The following is a 21351-nucleotide window of genomic DNA, read 5'->3' on the forward strand; positions in this document are numbered from 1 at the left end:
AAAAATTGGCGTGTGTTCCCGCACAATTTTCTCCGCCAGAGCGGGAAAGCCAGTGACTGCGGGCAGATATTAATAGCCTAGAGAGGGACCATGGTTATAGGACCCCCCCTGGCTAAAAACATCTGCCCCCAGCCACCCCAGAAAAGGCACATCTGGAAGATGTGCCTATTCTGGCACTTGGCCACTCTCTTCCCACTCCCGTGTAGCGGTGGGATATGGGGTAATGAAGGGTTAATGTCACCTTGCTATTGTAAGGTGACATTAAGGTAGATTAATAATGGAGAAGCGTCAATTCTGACACCTATCCATTATTAATCCAATAGTACGAAATGGTTAATAAAACACACACACGATTACAAAGTATTTTAATGAAAAAGACACAGGGTGTTTTAATATTTAATTATACTCTTAATCCACCTGAAGAACCTTGTCACCTGAAACAAAGTTAAACAAAACAAACAACAATATTCCACACCTTCCGTCGTTCAGTCTTGTCCCACGCTGTAAATCCATCTGAAGGGGTTAAATCACTTTACACCCAGGAGCTCTGCTAATGCAGCTGTGCTCCTGACTGTAAAACTTGGTGAATGAATGGAATGCAGGGCAATGTCCTGTAGTTACCTCGAGTCGCGGTGATGCGCCCTCTGCTGGATGAACTCATATGAACTCGAGCCTGGGAAAATATTCTGCAAAGTTCCCATCTTCCAGATGTGCCTTTTCTGGGGTGGCTGGGGGCAGATGTTTGTAGCCAGGGGGGCCAATAACCATGGACCCCCTCTAGGCTATTAATATCTGCCCTCAGTCACTGGCTTTACCACTCTGACGGAGAAAATTGCGCGGGAGCCCACGACCATTTTTTCCAGGATTAAACCCTTTAATAGCTAGAGACCACAAATTTTACAAACACTTGTTACATTAGTAAAGAGGAATATGTAATAAAAGAAGGGATATGAGATGGTTTACTGTATGTAAACCATGTCTCATATCCTGTCGGTTTTGTGAAGGAGAGAGCAAAAGCCGGCAATTGAATTACCGGCTGTTCTGCTATCCATCTCTGAATTAAAAAAATAAATAAGAATATATATATATATATATATATATATATATATATATATATATATATATATATATATATATATATATATATATATATATATATATATATATATATATATATATATATATATATATATAGTGTGCGTGTATGTGTTTATATATGTATATTATCCTATTCTATGTGTACACATTTATTCTACCTATTCTAACCTGTCAGTGTGATCTTTACTGTACACCGCACTGAATTGCCGGCTTTTCTATAGAACACCGCTGCGTATTTCTCGCAAGTTACATGCATAGTCCGTGTACAATCCGTAATTTTCTCGCCCCCATAGACTTTCATTGGTGGATTTTTTGCGCTATATGCTGACAAACGCAGCATGCTGCGATTTTCTACGCCCGTAACATGCCGTGTATTACGGATGCGTAATATACGGCAGATAGGAGCTGCCCCATTGTAAATCATTGGGCCGTGTGTAATGAGTATTTTCTGGACGTATTTTCTGCGCTCTTGCGTCCATAAAACTCGCTAGTGTGACGCCGGCCTAAGTGAAGCCATTCCCATCCTTCCTGTTGGCATTGAAGTCCATTGTCTATCTTTATATAAAAAAAACTGCCCCCTAATACACAAATATTACCGCAATAGTGACTTAGAGGTAGTCTGTCACCCCCACAATCCAGAATCAATACTGCACTGTATGGTTAGAGCCATGTTGTAGCCGTTAAATGTACCACTAATTGACATGCAGATGAGGGGCCATTGCACCCCAGTTTTCCAGAGTGGGCGCTTTCCTGCACAGAATGTGGGTGGTCTTGCTCCTCTGTATACGCAACCCACTATACAAGGAGTGTATCTTGTGATGTCCGCAGGGAGAACACTCCTGTCCATGCTGTGCGACCAGGCTTGGGTTTTGGAGTAGGGCTGTACAGTGTAGCAGCCAGGGGCAGCACAATGGTGGTTATCTGTCTATAGCTTGGTTTGTGCGTTGGCACTGTTATATATTTTTTTTAATTGGGCACTATATGGTATGATACAGGAGGGTCACTAGACTGCTGCACAGGACACCATCCACTGTCCAGCCAGATCATCACAACAGGAGAACGTGTAGTAAGGGTTTACCACAAGGAGGTGGGACAACCCCTGAGTGGGCACCAAACCTGGGTATCTGTCTCCACCTATGGGGGTGAGCTTCCGAATTCTAGCGGACACCTCAGCATTTGACCACGCTGTTAATTGAGAAGTTGCTATAAAGACTGATCTCGCCGTATGGTGACAGTATTGTGCTAGATGCCAGTCCTGCAGAATGAGACTATAGATGCTCCAGTTCCTTCACTTTTCCATCTAGCCCAGACCGCCATGACTACTTCCTTCCACAAGTAGTCTGCAAAGATCAGATAACCTTGACTTCCCAAATTTCCATCTCTGTGCAGGTTGGAATAGATGGGGACAAATTCCTCATCCTGCATCGCCGGTTTCTGCAATTGTGATCCCTATTACTGCCCTGCTGTGTGGTGCAAAAAAGTGCTCCATTGTGCCCCGCACGCTGCCACCGTTGTGCTCCTTGGTGCCCCGCACGCTGCCGCCGTTGGGCTCCTTGCTGCCCCGCACGCTGCCGCCGTTGGGCTCCTTGGTGCCCCGCACGCTGCCGCCGTTGTGCTCCTTGGTGCCCCGCACGCTGCCGCCGTTGTGCTCCTTGGTGCCCCGCACGCTGCCGCCGTTGGGCTCCTTGGTGCCCCGCACGCTGCCGCCGTTGGGCTCCTTGGTGCCCCGCACGCTGCCGCCGTTGTGCTCCTTGGTGCCCCGCACGCTGCCGCCGTTGTGCTCCTTGGTGCCCCGCACGCTGCCGCCGTTGGGCTCCTTGGTGCCCCGCACGCTGCCGCCGTTGGGCTCCTTGGTGCCCCGCACGCTGCCGCCGTTGGGCTCCTTGCTGCCCCGCACGCTGCCGCCGTTGGGGGGGGAAAAAGTGGTGCGCCATCAGAAGTATTTCCTGGTGCCCCAATAGATAATCGATCTCTATGCCCCTCAGTTCTGCACATGGTGGTAATGCCCCACAGAAAGTGGCTATATGTACCCTATATTTTCATGCAACCATGTTGTCCTCACAAGTAGGCAAGGAAACCATGTAAGTGGGCTCGGTGACTGCAACGCTGTCTCCTGCTGCATTACTAGTCTGAACCGGGCTTTATGGGAGCAGCCACCCAACTTTTCTAGAGTCCTGATTGGCAAATCTAACAGATCCATAAGACTGGAGGGTGTACCACTGCAGAACTAGGGAGATTTATTTTTTTATTTTTTAAATTTCTACCAAGTTGGAGAATTTCCTTTATAAATAATTGAGTTGTGATGTTGCATTAAGAGTTCAGCTCCGGGATGGGAAGCCATTACTGGCGGCAGGAAGTGCTGTAAAATTAAAATCGGCTTTGAAACTTTTATGCGGAGCCACATAATGCAGTTATTCATGTCTGACTTCCTGGAGACCACGTATCTATGGGGGTGGCTGGGGGATTTGGTGCTGCGATGAGCCGTTATTAGGCCTTCCAGTCATCCGCCTTTATTTAGGCCTGATTGTTCCTTTAATAGATGCCGCTTGCATACAGTTCTGTTATTGAAGTCAGCTGACCACGCCAGCTAACTATCATAGGAAGAAACCAGACAAAATCTTTGCTTTGTGTCCCTGCCCACACTTTTTATCTTTTCTCCTTCTCTATGAAACCAAATGCAAATCATAATTATTGCACACAATTGGTCATTTTTTAAAGTGAATACATGAACCGCTTTGAAAAAAGTTAAGGTTATCCTCGTTTGTGGGTACTTTAAAAAAAAATAAAAAAAAATGCAGTGCAACATCTGTATTGAAACCCAAATGCATATTTTATGGCACCCCAATTTTTTTGATTTTTATTTTATTTATACCTTCATTCAATTTTAGACGTGGTGTATGGTCCTATGTAAGCGGAGAACAGCTCAAAGTTTACCAACTCCCTGTCACAAGGAACTCGCTGATGGATGCTCTGTTAACTCCTTCTACAGCCATTGATATACTTGCATATTCATCTGTTTTACTATTTTTATGTGGATTTTTGGCCCACCCACTCTATGCTCATGATAGATAAGTGCAAGGCACAAAGATGTCTAAAAATTGATTCTCTTAAAAGTTGAAATAAAAAAAGTTAACATGCACTGCTCAAAAAAAATAATAATTGCATTTTGTTTAACTCCAAGTCACTCACACTTCTGTGAAATCGACCTGTCCAGTTATGGAGAAGCAACATGGATTGTGAATCAAGTTCTCCTGCTGTTATGCAAATAAACAGGCAATTGGCAAGACAACCCCTATAAAGGAATGGTTCTGCAGGGGGTGACCACAGACCATTTGTGTTCTCATCCTTTTTGACTGTTTTGGTCACTTTTTTTAAATTGTCATTGCTCTCACCTCTAGAGGTACTGCCCAGTAGCATGAGGCAGTGTCTACAACCCACAGAAGTTGCTCAGCTAGTGCAGCTCATCCAGGATGGCTCATCAATGCGAGCTGTGGCAAGAAGTGTGTTTGTCAGCACAGTATCTAGAGCATGGAACAGATACCAGGAAACAGGCGAGTACACCAGGAGATGTGGAGGGGGCCATAGGAGGGCAACAACCCAGCAGCACCTCTACCTCCTACATTGTGCAAGGAGGAGCAATGCAAAATTACATCCAGCAGGCCACTAACATCCATGTGTTTGCTCAAACTGTCAAAGACTCCATGAGGGTGGTATGAGGATCCAATGTCCACAAGTGGGTGTTGTGCTTAAAGCCCAACACCATGCAGGGCGATTGGCATTTGCCAGAGAACATCAAGAGTAGCAGATTCGGCATTGGCACCCTGTGCTCTTCACGGATGACAGCAGGATCACACTGGGTACGTGACACCCAGGAGTCGATGTGGAGAATGTTCTGCTGCCTGCAACATCCTTCAGTATGACCGGTCTGGCAGTGCGTCAGTAATGGTGTGGGGTGGCATTTCTTTGGAGGGCCGCACAGCCCTCCATGTGCTTGCCAGAGGTAGCCTGACTGCCATTAGGTACTGAGATGAGATCCTCAGACCCCTTGTGAGACCATATATTGGGACTGTGGCCTCTGGGTTTTTTCTGATGTATGACAATGCTAGGCCTCATGTGGCTGGAGTGTCAGCAGTTCCTGCGTGATGAAGCCATTGGTGGTATGGACTGGTCCGCCCATTCCCCAGACCTGAATCCGATTGAACACATCTGGGACGTTGTCTCGTTCCATCTACCAACACCACAGACTGTCCAGAAATTGACTGCTTTAATCCAGATCTGGGAGGAGATCCCTCAGCATCCACCGCCTCATCAGGAGCATGCCCAGGCGTTGTACAGTAGGGAGGTCATACAGGCACGTGGAGGCCACACACACTACTGAGCATCTTTTCCTTGTCATGAGGCATTTCCACTGAAGTTGGATCAGCTTGTAATTTAATTTTACACTTTGATTTTGAGCATCATTCCAAATCCAGGCCTCCATGGGATAGTTAATTTTGATTTACAGTGTTCATTATAGTGGAATGCATTTGAGAACAATAAAAACCTAGATCAAAGATTTGACACTAGAATATCTTTGATACTTCGGATGTGTTATTTAGAGTTCCCTTTTTTTTTGAGCAGTGTAGAAGACACAACACTCGTAGCTGAGAGGTTGATGTGTATGCATTTTGGTAATCTGTATTTCAGTCCAAAATGTAACTTTTCATGGTATATATTATTCACCTTTTTCATTCTAGGATACCAATATGAAGGCATAAAAAAAAAAGTTCATGCCTAGAAGTGATGATCCAAGTTACATACTCTAAAGTAAGAGTATAAGTTCATAAATATGGGGTATAATGAGGCACAGTGGCAAAAGTCTCGCTAGTCCATGAAAAAAGCTCCCGACGCGCGTTTTGTACCAAGCTTCGTCAAGGGATCATTCTACAGTCTGCAATATAGTGCAATGCATGGGGGCTATAGAAGGCAATTTAGCTGAACATTTTAACAAAAAAGCAAAGGGGTGTGTCCAGATCCCGAGTGCCATAATGGTCAATGAGACCTTGCGCCAGGTGGGTGCTATCTGATCACATTTAAAGGAAAACTCCAATATACAATATTTAGAAAAGGCGAAAAATGTGGAGTATTGGTTTAAAAAGCTTGTATTTTTTATTAAACAGAAAAAAAATCACACTTTTAAAAACTGTTTAAAAAAGGACACAGACGACATGAACAGTGGATTGACTATATCCAACAGGGTGATGTCCACAAGATGACTGAGCGTTGGTAATATGATGTAAATGTAGAGGATATACAGCGCAGGTCAGTATATACCATCAAAAGAAATGGTAATGGCTAATCGGGTCACAGCGACCCAATCATGTATATTAACTGACCAAAAACTCAAACATTCAATCGAGTAAAAGCCGTCTTGTCCAATGAATGAAAGTGCAGCGCATAAAAACCGGGTGGTTCCAACCCCAACGTGCGTTTCGCGTGGATATTTCCTTGATTTCTCAAGGGGACATCAAGTATCTTGATGGAAAGTTCTCTATAAATAACTGAAAATGGCCTAATGATCATGAAGGTACAAAGTGCCCAACAGCTCTAGAATACAAGGTTTTCAGTGGGGCCCATTGTCTGTAATGCCATGCCTCTTCTTTTTTTTTTTCTTCTAATAGCTAGTGTCCTCACGATACTATTGGATTCAGGATACGTAATGTATAGATCCCAATATTCACTGTATATCCCACCATGGAGGTAAATGGGTGCGGTGTCTAATCTGGCCTAGAAGCTGCAAACTAGTTTGCACAAATGGCTTTTGATCATGTGACTTGTTAGAAGGATGGAGGATAAACTGATGCTTGAGCAATTAGCCTTCTCTATTTCCGTTTCCTGGCCTTCTCTTTTCCCTCTTCCTAGCCTTCTCTCTCTTTTCCCCCTTCCTAGCCTTCTCTCTCTTTTCCCCCTTCCTAGCCTTCTCTCTTTTCCCCCTTCCTAGCCTTCGCTCTCTTTTCCCCCTTCCTAGCCTTCGCTCTCTTTTCCCTCTTCCTAGCCTTCTCTCTCTTTTCCCCCTTCCTAGCCTTCTCTCTCTTTTCCCCCTTCCTAGCCTTCTCTCTCTTTTCCCCCTTCCTAGCCTTCGCTCTCTTTTCCCCCTTCCTAGCCTTCGCTCTCTTTTCCCCTTCGTAGCCTTCGCTCTCTTTTCCCCCTTCCTAGCCTTCTCTCTTTTCCCCCTTCCTAGCCTTCTCTTTTCCCCCTTCCTAGCCTTCTCTCTTTTCCCCCTTCCTAGCCTTCTCTCTTTTCCCCCTTCCTAGCCTTCTCTCTTTTCCCCCTTCCTAGCCTTCTCTCTTTACCCCCTTCCTAGCCTTCTCTTTACCCCCTTCCTAGCCTTCTCTTTACCCCCTTCCTAGCCTTCTCTCTTTACCCCCTTCCTAGCCTTCTCTCTTTACCCCCTTCCTAGCCTTCTCTCTTTACCCCCTTCCTAGCCTTCTCTCTTTACCCCCTTCCTAGCCTTCTCTCTTTTCCCCCTTCCTAGCCTTCTCTCTTTTCCCCCTTCCTAGCCTTCTCTCTTTTCCCCCTTCCTAGCCTTCTCTCTTTACCCCCTTCCTAGCCTTCTCTTTACCCCCTTCCTAGCCCTCTCTCTTTACCCCCTTCCTAGCCTTCTCTCTTTACCCCCTTCCTAGCCTTCTCTCTTTACCCCCTTCCTAGCCTTCTCTCTTTTCCCCCTTCCTAGCCTTCTCTCTTTTCCCCCTTCCTAGCCTTCTCTCTTCCCCCTTCCTAGCCTTCTCTCTTTACCCCCTTCCTAGCCTTCTCTCTATACCCCCATCCCTCATTTTAACCCAATACAGGAAACTGCATTTTTACGATGTGAATATTGTTAAAATTAGTCTTCTCTATAAAATGTACATTCTCCACCTTGTACATCTATATCCTGTGACATTTGTATTTTTCCCTCCCTCCCGCCTGGCCCTTCCCTCTGCTGCAGCTTAGAAACATCAGATTTTTTTTTTTCCTCTTGCAGAAGCGTCTCCTCCCCTCCCGCCTCTCCCACTCTTGCAGAGACAGTCACATTTGGGCAGTGTGCGCCTGTGTGTGTCTTTTTTTTACTTCTGGGAAAAATTGAAGTGGCGGCCATATGCTTGGGATTAATTCTCCATATCTCAGTCATTTTTAGAAAGGCTGGACACCCCACACCTCAATGGGAAGTTCTCACTTGCTAAACAAGGGGTTGCCTCTAGGTAATGGCACATTAAAGCTCATCTCATTGTTATTTCCTTGTGACTTGTGGATACATTGTTGTCCCATCCCCCTTCCCACCTCTGTCCCTGCTTCATTCCTCTCTGGCTTTTGTGTGTGTCAATGAGAGATTGGGTGCAGAATGGGGGGATTATTAATATCCCAGCGCTGCTGATGGAGCAATGTCCGCCGGACCAATTCTAGCTGCATCACTGCCTTCACACTTTATTTTTTTATTTTTTTTTTTACCCGTCACGTGATTTAATTTTATATATTTTTTTTTTTTGGGTGCATTTGCATGGATATGATTTCTGGCCGCATGAATATCAGGCTTTAAAACTTATGTTTTTTTTTTTTATTTATTTATTTTTTGGACGTTCTATGGATCGCAGGTAACGCTACACTTGGGGGGTGAATTTTTAATATTATTATTTTTTTTTTAATGAATTGCTTTGTTTTGCCAGACATAGGTCCTGGTCGGAAAGGGGTTAAATAGTGTGTGGTTCCAGTACAATTGACACATGTTGGTTTCGAAGCCCAGATTTTTTTTTTATGATTTTTTTTAACTGGCTTACTCTTTACCCTCCTTCTAATTCTTCTTCTTCGTTCCCCCCACCCCTTGGCACTACAACCGCATTAAGTTGAGATCATAATCCCAACTGAAAAAGTGTGTGGCTGTTTTTTTTTTTTTTTTTCTTCCCCGGAAAGAACTTTCCAAGAGGAAATAAAAATCTGTTCGTTTCGAAAGGGTGGGGGGGAAATAATTGCTAGGATCAGCAAAAAAAACCTTAATTTGTCTCAGCTCGTGCCGGGAGACAGCGAAGATTCACAAACATACACCCAAATGCAAAATATTCCTTTTTTATTTTTGTTCCTTTTTTATCTTTTTTTTTAATAAGGATCTGTGATGGAGGTTCCACTTGGTCCTGCATTGATTGAGAGGAATCCTTATCTGCCGTAGGATCTACTACGAGAGTATCGCTGGGATATATTTCGAGACTTGGACGAGGAAAAGCTAATTTTTATTTTATTTTTTTTTTTTGTGGGTTTTTTATTCTTTTGGCTTTTAAAGATATATAAAAAACCAAACCCCTGTGGCTTGAAGTTCGTCGGAAGGAAATTGCTTCTAGTGGTTGTTTGGTGCTTAGAATGCACGCCTGGAACTTTTTCCCCTTGGCGTCAGAAAAATGTAAGTTACATTAAAACCTACTCTTCGAGGGGATATGTGTATTAACCCCTTTGCAACCAAGGGGGGGTTTAGTGGCGGGGGTCTGGCTTGGAGAACACGGTGGTCTTGGTTTTGTTTCCATTTCTTTTTTGCAACCTATAGAGCTTGCCATATGTCACTCCTTCGGCTCACTGAAGGCTTGGGGGGAGCTAGCAGCTTTTTAATATTAAGGGGGTGACTGCGGGGTCGCTTGCTCCCTACCGTTCCGACTAGGCTTGTGTTTCCTGATTTTTAGAGGCATTGTTCTGTGCAGCAGTCGGCTCGATTAAGGTTATGGTCGACCTTACTGCAAAATACATCGTTCGTCATTCAAAAAAGTCTTTATGAATTTTTTTTTATTTTTTGTATTATGCAAGTTTGATTTGTACATGCAATATATTATTATTTTTTGGATATATCTGCATCTGTTTAATGTTTTTGCCCTGTCCCTGGTCTGGGAACAATGGCTGATCATGTATCGACCACAAGGCTGCCTGCTTTATTAGCATATAAAGAGGTCCACCGCTCCTTCTAGATCTCTGCGGAAGGTTTATTCTGTAGGGTGGAGACTCGGAAGAATTCAGGGTGTCAAACCTGTTTTTATGTTTGACGGCGACAAATCAGATTGTAACCCACAATGCTTAGTCTGTTTATTTTATTGCTGTGGATTTATATAATAATTTTTTTTTTCTATTTTTTTTTTTTTTTTTTAGTACCCTAGTAAACAAATGGCCGCCCTCTCCTTCTCTTGCCTTCGAGGAATTGTATATTGCGGTTTTGGCTTGTGTAGGCTGTAAGGGGCTCGCCGGTCCCTCCTGTGTGTGATGTAGCAGAGCTGAGTGCCACCTATGGTCCTTGATGTTGCACAGATGATGGGGAGGAGGCCGCTGCGTTACTGTTTTGGGATGAAGATGAGCAACCTGTGGCCCCGACTGTTCATGAAGGTGCAGTTCTGATCAGTTCGTGCTGGAAGTTGTAGTCCGCATTCTTACTGTTTTGCAGTAGTGATGGTTGCAGGAGATTGTTGGTGCTTATCTTTAGTTTTCTTGTGGTGTCAGTTCCTTCCTGTTCTAAAGGCTGCGCCAGCTGTGTTCTGCATGGTCCATACATAAGTGTATTCTCCGTCCTCCCGTTACCCAGGTAGCCGTGACAGTCACATTGTGGTGGTGTTTTTTTTTTTTTTTTTGTTTTTTTTTTCTTTTTACCATATAAATGAGAAAAATCGGCCTACAGGAGGCAGACTTCATAATTTGATGCACATATCACACTTTGCATTGCAGCAGTTTTCCCACACTGAAAAATTCCATATAACCTTATTTTGGGTGCTTAGGCAAAAAAAAAAAAATAAATAATAATAATTGGTAGTCACCTAACACCCACCTGTATACAGCATACAGGAAAAGGAAGTTACGTTCCACCAGTTCCTGGCTGCAGTGATCACGTGACTTTAAAGATCGTATGGTGGGGAAAAATCAAATGATGTCCTGCTGCAGTCACCTGACCGCTGCAGTCAATCACTGGCTGCATCGGTATTGCAGCTGGTGTAGACCATGGAGCAGGATCCATGTGGAATCTGTGATTCTCATATAATAATTTTTTTTTTTTTTTTTTTTTAGATCCAAGCATCTTAAAATGATTTTCTCAGTGTTTTTTTTAGATGCTTGGCTCTTATAAAAACTACATAAGAATCAGACCCCACCTAGACAAAGTGGATGCTGCTCCATGGTCTACACCAGCTGCAATACCAGTGATTGACTGCAGCGGTCAGGTGACTTAAGCAGGACTCCCCTGCTGCCCCCCGTTTGGGAGAGAATCATTTAAGTAATATTTCCTCACTGTTAATTTTGAGAGCTTAAATCATAGTTACAAAACATGGTTATTAGATCGCCCCAGTCATTTTTTTTTTTTTTCTTGACTAAATAATCCTAATTTTGCTAATCTCTGGGTATTGTGGTTTCCCCATCCCCTTTATTAATTTTGTTGTCCTCCTTTTGTACTCGCTCTAGTTCCATTATATCCTTCCTGAGCATCGGTGCCCAAAACTGTACACAGTCCTCCATGTGTGGTCTAATCTGGGATTTGTGCAGAGGCAGTATAATGCTCTCATCATGTGTATCCAGACCTCTTTTAATGCACCCCATGATCCTGATTGCCAATCACTGATGTTTGGATAAATGGATGGATAAATTCCCTTATTACTGTGCCATGCAGTTGCAAAGTTCTGCCTCCCCGAAATAAAGCTGAAAATTGTTCCTTCAACCATCTGGGCGTATACCACAACTTTTGTGGGTGTTTGGCCAGCATCAGGGGAAAAAGACCAATCGAAATAAAGCTACACCCACAGGTGTCTTGTGGTATACGCCCAGATAAAGGGGAAGGCTTGTACCTTTTTATATATTTGGGGACATAGCTATCCAACAGAGGGGGAAACAGAAAAAACAAACCCAAAAGAGAGGAAACAGAAAAAACAAACTTAGTGTCAATTGGACGAGGTATGCAGGTAAATGGTGCGCTGGATCCAACATTCACCCATTCTTAGTCTACTTCCATCCATGTGTGATTTTTTTTATATTTTTTTTGTTTCCCCCCCCCCCCCCCTCTTGTAGGCAAATTATGTCTAGCAACTAAGAATCTAAAAATAATAATAAAAAATTGGGACGAAACACTGATTGCATTGGTGTGCTGTCTGAAATAATAAAACTTTTATAGAGTTTTTTTTTTTTTTTACTCTTTTTTTGCAATGGCCACAAGTCTCTGTCCAAAAAAAAAAATATTAGCTCTTGTGTTCATGGAAGCACGTTCGGCAACATGGCATTCACCCCATGGCTGTAATTTTCAGAATCTTGGTCGGGCGGCCATGTTGGTAGCCACCTGACCAGAGCCCTGCAAAGCTCCCACCTGTCGGCTACCAGGGCCCCTCCGCTGTGACCACCCCTCCCCATTGTGTGAGTCGCTGGGCCTACTGATCACAAGAGATGGCGGGTAGGAGATTCGTGGGCCAGTGGCCACGGACTACCGGTGTGACCACTGAACCAGGGTCCTGCTGATCCTTCCGCTCCATTATACAAGGGTGCAGATCGCCACAGGTTACAATCTGGAGACTTTAATGGCTCCCATATTAACCATTTCACTGCTGAACTGGTCAGATAAAAGAAAATCGTACAATGGCCCAAAGGTGAGGCGCGTGGCAAGTTCGGTATGATCTAGTCAGTCCAGGCTCTTCCCAGAATACAGGATGTAAAGTGAAGCAATAGAAAGAATTTGGTTGCCGTGGGACATCTGCCATCTGCCCCAATCACAATGCGGCTTTCAGTTTATCCCAGCTGTTGAAAAAATGAAAGCTGAGCTCTGATTGGTGGTGAAAGGGTCCTTGAAGAAAGGAGGACTGATTTTTATTATTGGGTGGGAGGCGTGATTCTCCTTTAGAACCATCCAGCCACAAATGTATGGAGGACTCTACGTAACCAGACACGTCTTGGCAATGTAAGGTCATAACCCAAGTACGCCCAATTTCCTGTAATATGGAGTACCTATAGGCTCCCATACATATTAATGTTGACTGATCCCACCAGGTGACCCTCCTTTTTGTGTGTGGGGCTTTTTCCTGCGGATGATATCTGTGTCAGACTGAAGAACATTGGGCCCATCAGAGGATTTGATTCTGAGGGCCCACCTTTCTCAACCTAGCTGCTGCAAGGTTTGCACTATGAGCCCTCCTGAAGAAGCCAGGGCCACCGGAGGAATCGCCATGTTTCTGGTGGGCCAGGCCAACCTTGGATGACATTGTGGGAAACTATTCAGAATCTGATCCAGTTATTCCCATGTTACACAAGCCACCATTGTAGGACTCTGCCCACTCCCTTTTGCCCATTAAAGTAAACACTCAATCAGACAGAGTGTGCATGTATGTGAGGGTTTACGCCTTAGCTAAAGGTGAGGTGTGCTGGTTTAGGTTTTACGGTCAACCCACATTGCACGGTGTCCCTATGGTGCCCGTGTAGGAAACTATGAAGAGCTTTTAATGAGGACCTGTCTGTTGCCATAATTATATATATATATATATATATATATATATATATATATATATATATATATATATATATATATATATATATATATATGTGCCTACAAGTAGTATTCAACCCCCTGCAGATTTAGCAGGTTTACACATTTGGAATTAACTTGGCATTGTGACATTTGGACTGTAGATCAGCCTGGAAGTGTGAAATGCACTGCAGCAAAAAAGAATGTTATTTCTTTGTTTATTTTTTTCTTAAATTGTGAAAAGTCTTTTCAGAGGGTCATTTATTATTCAACCCCTCAACCCACCAGAATTCTGTTTGGTTCCCCTAAAGTATTAAGAAGTAGTTCAGGCACAAAGAACAATGAGCTTCACATGTTTGGATTAATTATCTTTTTCCAGCCTTTTTTGACTATAAGACCCTCCCCAAACTTGAGAACAGCACTCATACATGGTCAACATGGGAAAGACAAAGGAGCATTCCAAGGCCATCAGAGACAAGATCGTGGAGGGTCACAAGGCTGGCAAGGGGTACAAAACCCTTTCCGAGGAGTTGGGCCTACCTGTCTCCACTGTTGGGAGCATCATCCGGAAGTGGAAGGCTTATGGAACTACTGTTAGCCTTCCACGGCCTGGACAGCCTTTGAAAGTTTCCTCCCTTGCCGAGACCAGGCTTGTCCGAAGAGTCAAGGCTAACCCAAGGACAACAAGGAAGGAGCTCCGGGAAGATCTCATGGCAGTGGGGACATTGGTTTCAGTCAATACCATAAGTAACGTACTCCACCACAATGGTCTCCGTTCCAGACGAGCCCGTAAGGTACCTTTACTTTCAAAGCGTCATGTCAAGGCTCGTCTACAGTTTGCTCATGATCACTTGGAGGACTCTGAGACTGACTGGTTCAAGGTTCTCTGGTCTGATGAGACCAAGATCGAGATCTTTGGTGCCAACCACACACGTGACGTTTGGAGACTGGATGGCACTGCATACGACCCCAAGAATACCATCCCTACAGACAAGCATGGTGGTGGCAGCATCATGCTGTGGGGCTGTTTCTCAGCCAAGGGGCCTGGCCATCTGGTCCGCATCCATGGGAAGATGGATAGCATGGCCTACCTGGAGATTTTGGCCAAGAACCTCCGCTCCTCCATCAAGGATCTTAAGATGGGTCGTCATTTCATCTTCAAACAAGACAACGACCCAAAGCACACAGCCAAGAAAACCAAGGCCTGGTTCAAGAGGCAAAAAATCAAGGTGTTGCAGTGGCCTAGTCAGTCTCCTGACCTTAACCCAATTGAAAACTTGTGGAAGGAGCTCAAGATTAAAGTGCACATGAGACACCCAAAGAACCTAGATAACTTGGAGAAGATCTGCATGGAGGAGTGGGCCAAGATAACTCCAGAGACCTGTGCCGGCCTGATCAGGTCTTATAAAAGACGATTATTAGCTGTAATTGCAAACAAAGGTTATTCCACAAAATATTAAACCTAGGGGTCGAATAATAATTGACCCACACTTTTATGTGTAAAATTTATAAAAATTTAACTGAGCAACAAAACTTTTTGGTTTGTAAGATTTATGCATCTGTTAATAAATCCTGCTCTTGTTTGAAGTTTGAAGGCTCTAACTTATTTGCATCTTATTAAACCTGCTAAATCTGCAGGGGGTTGAATACTACTTTTAGGCACTGTATATATGTGTGTATATATGTGTGTATGTATATATGTGTGTATATATGTGTGTGTGTGTATATATATATATATATATATATATATATATATATATATATATATATATATATATATATATATATATATATAATTTTTTTTTTTTTTTTTTGGTAGAGCTTCTGTTTTAAGGCTGTGTGCACACGTTGCAGTTTCTTCTGCTATAAAAACACGATAAAAACACATACCTTTGCATCCCATCCTTTTTAATGCATTCTGCAATTTTTGTGCACATGATGCGTTTTTTTCACCAAAAAAAACTCATCACGGTAAACGCATCATGTTAATTAATTTTGCGGATTTTTCGCGTTTTTCCCGCTATTTAATGCATTGGGAAGCTCCGGGAAAAAAAAACGCAAAAAAAAGCGTCAAAAACACATGCGGACTTCTTGCAGAAAATGTCCAGTTTTCCTCAGGAATTTTCTGCAAGAAATCCTGACGTGTTCACATACGCTAAATGTGTAGGTTAACTTTTATTCACGTGCCGCTCTGTCCTAGGAAGGAGGCACACTCGCAGGAAAGAGCAGTGTGGTGTTTTTTTTTTGTTTTGTTTTTTAATTAGTGGGGGTGGTCATCTTTTCTATTTGTGTGTCTCTCTTTGAGGACCACACCCTTTTGCTATCTGTCATTGAGGACCACACCCATTCGCTAAAGTGTACACTTATAGACAGATGAGGCCTTATCTCATCTGCATTCATAGTGGTGAAAGGAAGAAAGTGTAGTCAAGTACAATTTAAAGCAAATTTTTACCATAATGGGGCGTCTGGACTGTGGCTCGCGCAGCTTTTTTCGGTGTTTGTATAACCGTGCCTTTAAATCAGGGTAGCGCAGAAAATTGACCACAAGGTTCAAAATGGGTAATCCAGATCGCTATTGGTTCATAAACGAAGTATTTCCGATAGTAATCTCCTCCTCCATGGGAATAGCTTTTTGGGCAATTCCCCTCTCCAACAAATGCAGCACTAGCGTATAGTTTAGCCTTCCTCACATTTCCTAAGACTGTCTGCTCATCATCCCATTTTTAAAATCCGATTATGGCGTCTTGGGCTTCTTGAGATGCAGCTGTCAACTCTAAAGACGCAACTTCCCCCCCCCCCCCCCCCCCCCCGGCTTCTGCGGCTATAGGAAATCCCTTCCGGTGAGCCATCTGTACAAAGGTAGTGGTGTAAGGGGGGTTAACGACGAGGGTCATGTGTCAATTTGTGAAACCCTTTGCTTGTGGCGCAATCCCATTGAGCGTGGCGCCATCTAACTTGTGGTTTTTAAAATGTTGCGCAGTATCTTGTGACAAACATTTTGTTTTTTTTTTTTGACCCAGCAAACCTATTGATGCCTTATAGTGTTTGTAATTTTCTTAAATTTGTAAAGAGAAAAATGTGAATTTTTTTTTTCTCCCTGTTAAGTCAGCACTAAGCCTAGTGAATAACTCCTCTTTTTTTTTTTTTTTCTTCTCATCATGGTTGACTGGTGGAAAGTAAGCTAATACCAGTTATCGCATCTGCAGAATATTCAGGGCTTCGCGTCCCCGTGGACCCTCCTGAATGGCTAAGGATACCGTCCAATTGATGTCTTGCAGGCGCTATTACATCCTTATTTAGAACAACGAGGAGCCCAGGGAATAGATGCATGACCTTGGGAATAGCAGGCCTGCCGCGGCTCCGAGCAGAGGGGATGCGCTGTACGTTGTTGTTTCCTTTATCTCTCGGCTACAATGTGGGGCAGACCTGGTAATAAATGAGGTGTAGAGGTGATTACCAGATTCTTTTATGATAACGTCTTGCAGTCCTATGCAAAACATGGGCTTTCTTTAGTGGAGCATCGATTACGGTAGTTCCCTCTGTTGCCACTATAGTGGCGGTATAGCATTTTATACCTTCAGATTTCATCACAGAACAGACACAAATACCCATCATAACGCTGGTGCACCACGATAATGCCTGCATGGCAAGCTCAATATATAGCAGCAAACTGCTTGAGAACCTTCTTTGAGGCATCAGACAAATCAATAATTGCCTCGCTCCTCTGTACTCCCAAGAATTGCCTTGGGGAGGAATTAGAAAAAATCGTCTATAATTACATATCGGCGTGAGAAGGTGCCACCGCTTTTGTATACACCCATAATGTTCCACCCTGGGCTGCTGCAAACACTGCCGCAATGAAAAACTGCAAAACAGGATTGCTGCTAGAGGACCCGGGGCGTAACCACTTAGGAAAGTGATGATGGAATCACTGGTAATGAACGCGATGAGCAGTGGTCTTCGTGGTTCTTGGAAAGCTTGTTGACAGTCTTGGGGTTGTCACTTGGCTCGTCTAGACTTCGGAACTCTAAATCTGCTTAAAATTCAACAATTCATTCTTCGCAACCTCCATAATGCAGCTGATATGACATTCCTGACTCCAAATAGTATCTACTTGGCTTCATCCAGAAATGGTGGCCTTAGTCTTGTGGCCCTCTGGAAATACAGGTTGCCATAGTTGGAAGAAAAAGCCTTCAGATGAGGTACCACCAGACTGTGGACAATTTGGTCCTCCCCTTGCTCAGGTCAACTTTTTTTTTTTTTTAATTATGTAGGTGGCAAGAAGAAGCACCCATAATACATGGTGGATTATTCGCTTCCATGATCGTCATGTAATACTTGAGTGTCTGGAATCATGTTATCGGATCTAGCAGTTGATAACCCTTGTAAGGAGTCCACAGCAGCCCATCATTAAAGTGAAGGTTTGTAGTCTACTCGTGGAGTCAGATGTCATGGTCATATTTTTTAGAAAGTTCATAGTCTTCTTGAGCAACCTCATCATGCTGCAGATTGTCAAGCACCACTAATTAGAAAGCACGAAGGTGGATTTTTTTTTTAAAGATGTAGGTTCAGCTTTAAAGATGTAATGTGGTCCCCTGCTTACCCTTTCAATCTATATGAGCAGAGAGATAGTTGGGCACCGAAGCCTTGTGTGACAATGTCCCTACACTTACGAAAACGCTTGGTTAAGGTTTTATCATAGCTTGCTTGCGTGCTAACATGGCGTCTCTGGCGTGCTCGAAACCTATATTCGAGTAACCACGGCTGCATGTCTCGCTGCTGTTCGTTGTGATCAAGTTATAGGTTTGAGTTCCCGCTGTAGAAGTCACTTGATTGGCACTTGAGCATACTTGGATAACCTTATCTGAGCACCTTCGCTGATCAGTAATGGTTGAGTTCTGTATATTGTGTTTTTTGGTTCTTTATTTGTTGAGTAAATTTTGGCTGTGATGGAGACAGAGCTCGAGGCCAAGCATCAGCATAGCTATTTTATTAGGTCATGAGATTAGATGGCCAGTCTCAATTTTTCTCTTGGCTGTTTTTCTGGGAGCTTCCTTGGAGGCTGTGGTCAGTGGAAGACCTTTGAGTTTGTCCGAGGGTGTTTTTTTTTAATCAAAATATTTTCGCTTGTAATATCTCTGCTTTCACATGATACCTAAAGGGTTATTCCCATAGGAAGTTATACGTTAGGAGCTAACTTGATGACTTGGGATCTAACCGATCGGACTCCTTAAAATCCCAAGAATTGGGTTCTGCAGGACACCATCTTGACAGCAGCAGATGCGTGCATGATTGACCACTATTTTACCTGGAACTACCAGAAAAAGCTGAACAAGTGTCAAACTACTCCCAGCAGTTCCATAGACCATGAATGGAGCAGAGGTTAAGTATGTACACCTCCCGTTTCATTCTAAAGTAAGTTGTTTTTTGTTTTATTTTAGAGCCCCATTCTTGGAATTGCTGGGGTCCCATCTGTAAGACCCCTGTTATCACAACCATGGCTTTAGTTGGAAAGCCAAACCTTAAACTCCTCGCTTTCCCTGAAAAAAAAAAAAGGCAACTAATAAAGGATTTTACCCATGACTCTAAAGCTGTCACCCAATATATATGACCTGTGAGGGAAATCTGAGTAATGGAGGTGGGAGGCTGTATTTATCGTCTTCTAGTATGTTCCTTTTTTTTTTTTTTGCCTTACGGGCATCTTGCATGACTAAAGTGTATAAAGGTATCCCATGGGCGTAATGTGCTAATTTTTTGCCTTTTTTTCTCCCCCTGATATTCTGTGTTCTGTTTGGTTGACTTTGTGTTGTGTGGTGTCTTTGCTTTAGAAGGGCAATAAAAAGAAAAAACCCCAAAATATTCTTTTGTACATCACAAGACATGGCATTGATGTGACGTTGCCATCTCCAATGACTTGTCCTTTGCTGCGAGCGCCCAGTTACATAATACTCCTTGATTTGAAGATGGCTGGATGTGACGTGACCACTGATTTTTGTGCTCCGCGTTCCTCTGCCTGCGAGCAAACTCCTCTGATGTCGCACGAAGGAAACGGTCTCGAATTCCTCCTGCTTGGTTAACCCATTTTTACCCTCCTGGAGTTAAGCTTTTATAGATTTCTTCTAAAGGACTCGGGAGGAACTCGCAAATGAAGGCATCTAGAATATGCTCAGATACAGAAAAGCTGTTGGGTCCAGTAAGAGCCATAAGCCAATAAATCACCGGTTTTGGCTTAAATCCATTTTATTGTCTCCTCCTAGAGGTTGGGCTCTAGTTACGTAGAAGACTGCAGCAGTAGAGGTCTTTGTACCTATCCCGTTCACAGAGCAAAATGTTTTTAATGTGAATGTATGGCATTGCTGCCTGCTGTGCCTCCTTACACTTGGGGTCACCATACTGAATAGACTACATAGCCGTATAAATGGCACAGCCTGCGGAACGATTGTTGCCTTCACAGTATAGGGAACCGGAGCTCAGCCGAAGGTTAATTGAAATTCAATGTGTGATTTGCACATCTTCTACTTGGTTTGAACAATTTCTAGGGAAGTTAAAGTGTGATAAATAAGAAGAAAAAGCAATCAAGACAGTGGTGACGCTTGGAAATGTCAGCGGTAGATCTGTGTGAAGGCTTTTTGTAAAGGGCAATCGGGAAAGCTTCTAACGTGCGCTGTGATCTTCCATTGTTGGCACCACAATGACGTTTTTAAGGGTTTTTTGCTTTAATTTTTGCTAGCAATGTACCCCTCAAAATAAAAGCTGAGACATTGGGCCTTAGAGATGGGTTGTTGGCTAAAAAAGCTGGCACGATGAGTCGTCTTCCACTTGCACTCTGACTTGGCTTTCGTTGGATGTAAAATTGTTATTTGTCAGTGTGACCAAAACTGTCACCCAGGAGGCAAAATCTTCAGCATTGCGATTACTTTCTAGCAACAGGTTGGCGGTAGTTTTACCGCATCGCTACTCAACTGTTATTAATCACTTGGGATCCAAGGGTCGGCCCTTTTTGGTGATCGAAGCCAAATGATCCAGTAGGCCAAACACCAAGAAGTGTGTTGCAAATTTCTTGAATGAAATTGCTGCCGAATGGAAATAAATGGTAAAGCATTTTGAAGGCTTCGGATTCTTAATGTGGTGGTCCAGATGTATGGAGTCTTGGAGCCAAAGCTCCCTGAGATGGGCACGCAGTTGAACTCCCCTCCAAATGGAAGAGAACTCTCTCTCCAGTATCTCCTATAATCGGCTACCCTCCTCCGGTGTTTTACCCAGGATCGTTTCCTGGAAGACCGTCTTACAACTGCAAGATGTCCCAAAAGGAGAATCTGTATCTCCTCCATTCAGGTTTGTAGCTACTTCATACAAAGGTGGCGAGACATCTGGTGTGCGGAGACTTAACGGCAGTGTTCTCTGGGATAAAGGCATGCAAATGAAGTCTACTCCACAAAGCTTTCTCTAGTGTCAAGTAATGTTTTAATTTGCATACTTGTTTCCCCCCAAGGAGCACCGCCTGTAAAGCTGGCCAAAGACAGCCAACAGGTCATGTCCAGCTTTCCTGACCCTTCAATAAGACTTTTTATTTTTTGAGTAAAACCTGTTGGGTTGCTAAATTATAGACTGCTACTTTGGATCCTTGAATTGAATGTGGCTGAATTGAGTAGAGTTGTCCTTTGGGAGGAAGTTGTAGGCTCCTTCAAGGAAGGCTTAGTGAAAGTTTATAGTGGGGTTGAATACTTAAGATTCCCTGTGACTTCTCATGCTGCTTGTGACTCGTATGGGCCTAGGTCGCTATTTTT

General features: G+C 43.5%; 1 protein-coding gene across 10 annotated transcripts in view; it reads left to right on the forward strand.

Annotated features, from left to right (window-relative positions):
- The window catches only part of CTBP1 (C-terminal binding protein 1), a 571211-nt gene that overhangs the window by 479206 nt on the left and 70654 nt on the right, over positions 1-21351 (forward strand). The window contains exons 1-2 of one of the 10 annotated variants that reach the window (XM_077280219.1): positions 8135-8315; positions 9213-9502. The exons of 8 other annotated variants lie outside the window; for them this stretch is intronic. In XM_077280219.1, the coding sequence (XP_077136334.1) occupies positions 9463-9502 (40 nt within the window). In that variant the 5' untranslated portion in view covers positions 8135-8315; positions 9213-9462. Of the gene's footprint in view, positions 1-8134; positions 8316-9212; positions 9503-21351 lie in introns of those variants that run through there. One more of the 10 variants, XM_077280217.1, reaches the window with a different exon arrangement.

Source organism: Ranitomeya variabilis, chromosome 1 (assembly GCF_051348905.1).
Source record: "Ranitomeya variabilis isolate aRanVar5 chromosome 1, aRanVar5.hap1, whole genome shotgun sequence".
Classification (NCBI taxonomy): Eukaryota; Metazoa; Chordata; class Amphibia; order Anura; family Dendrobatidae; genus Ranitomeya; species Ranitomeya variabilis.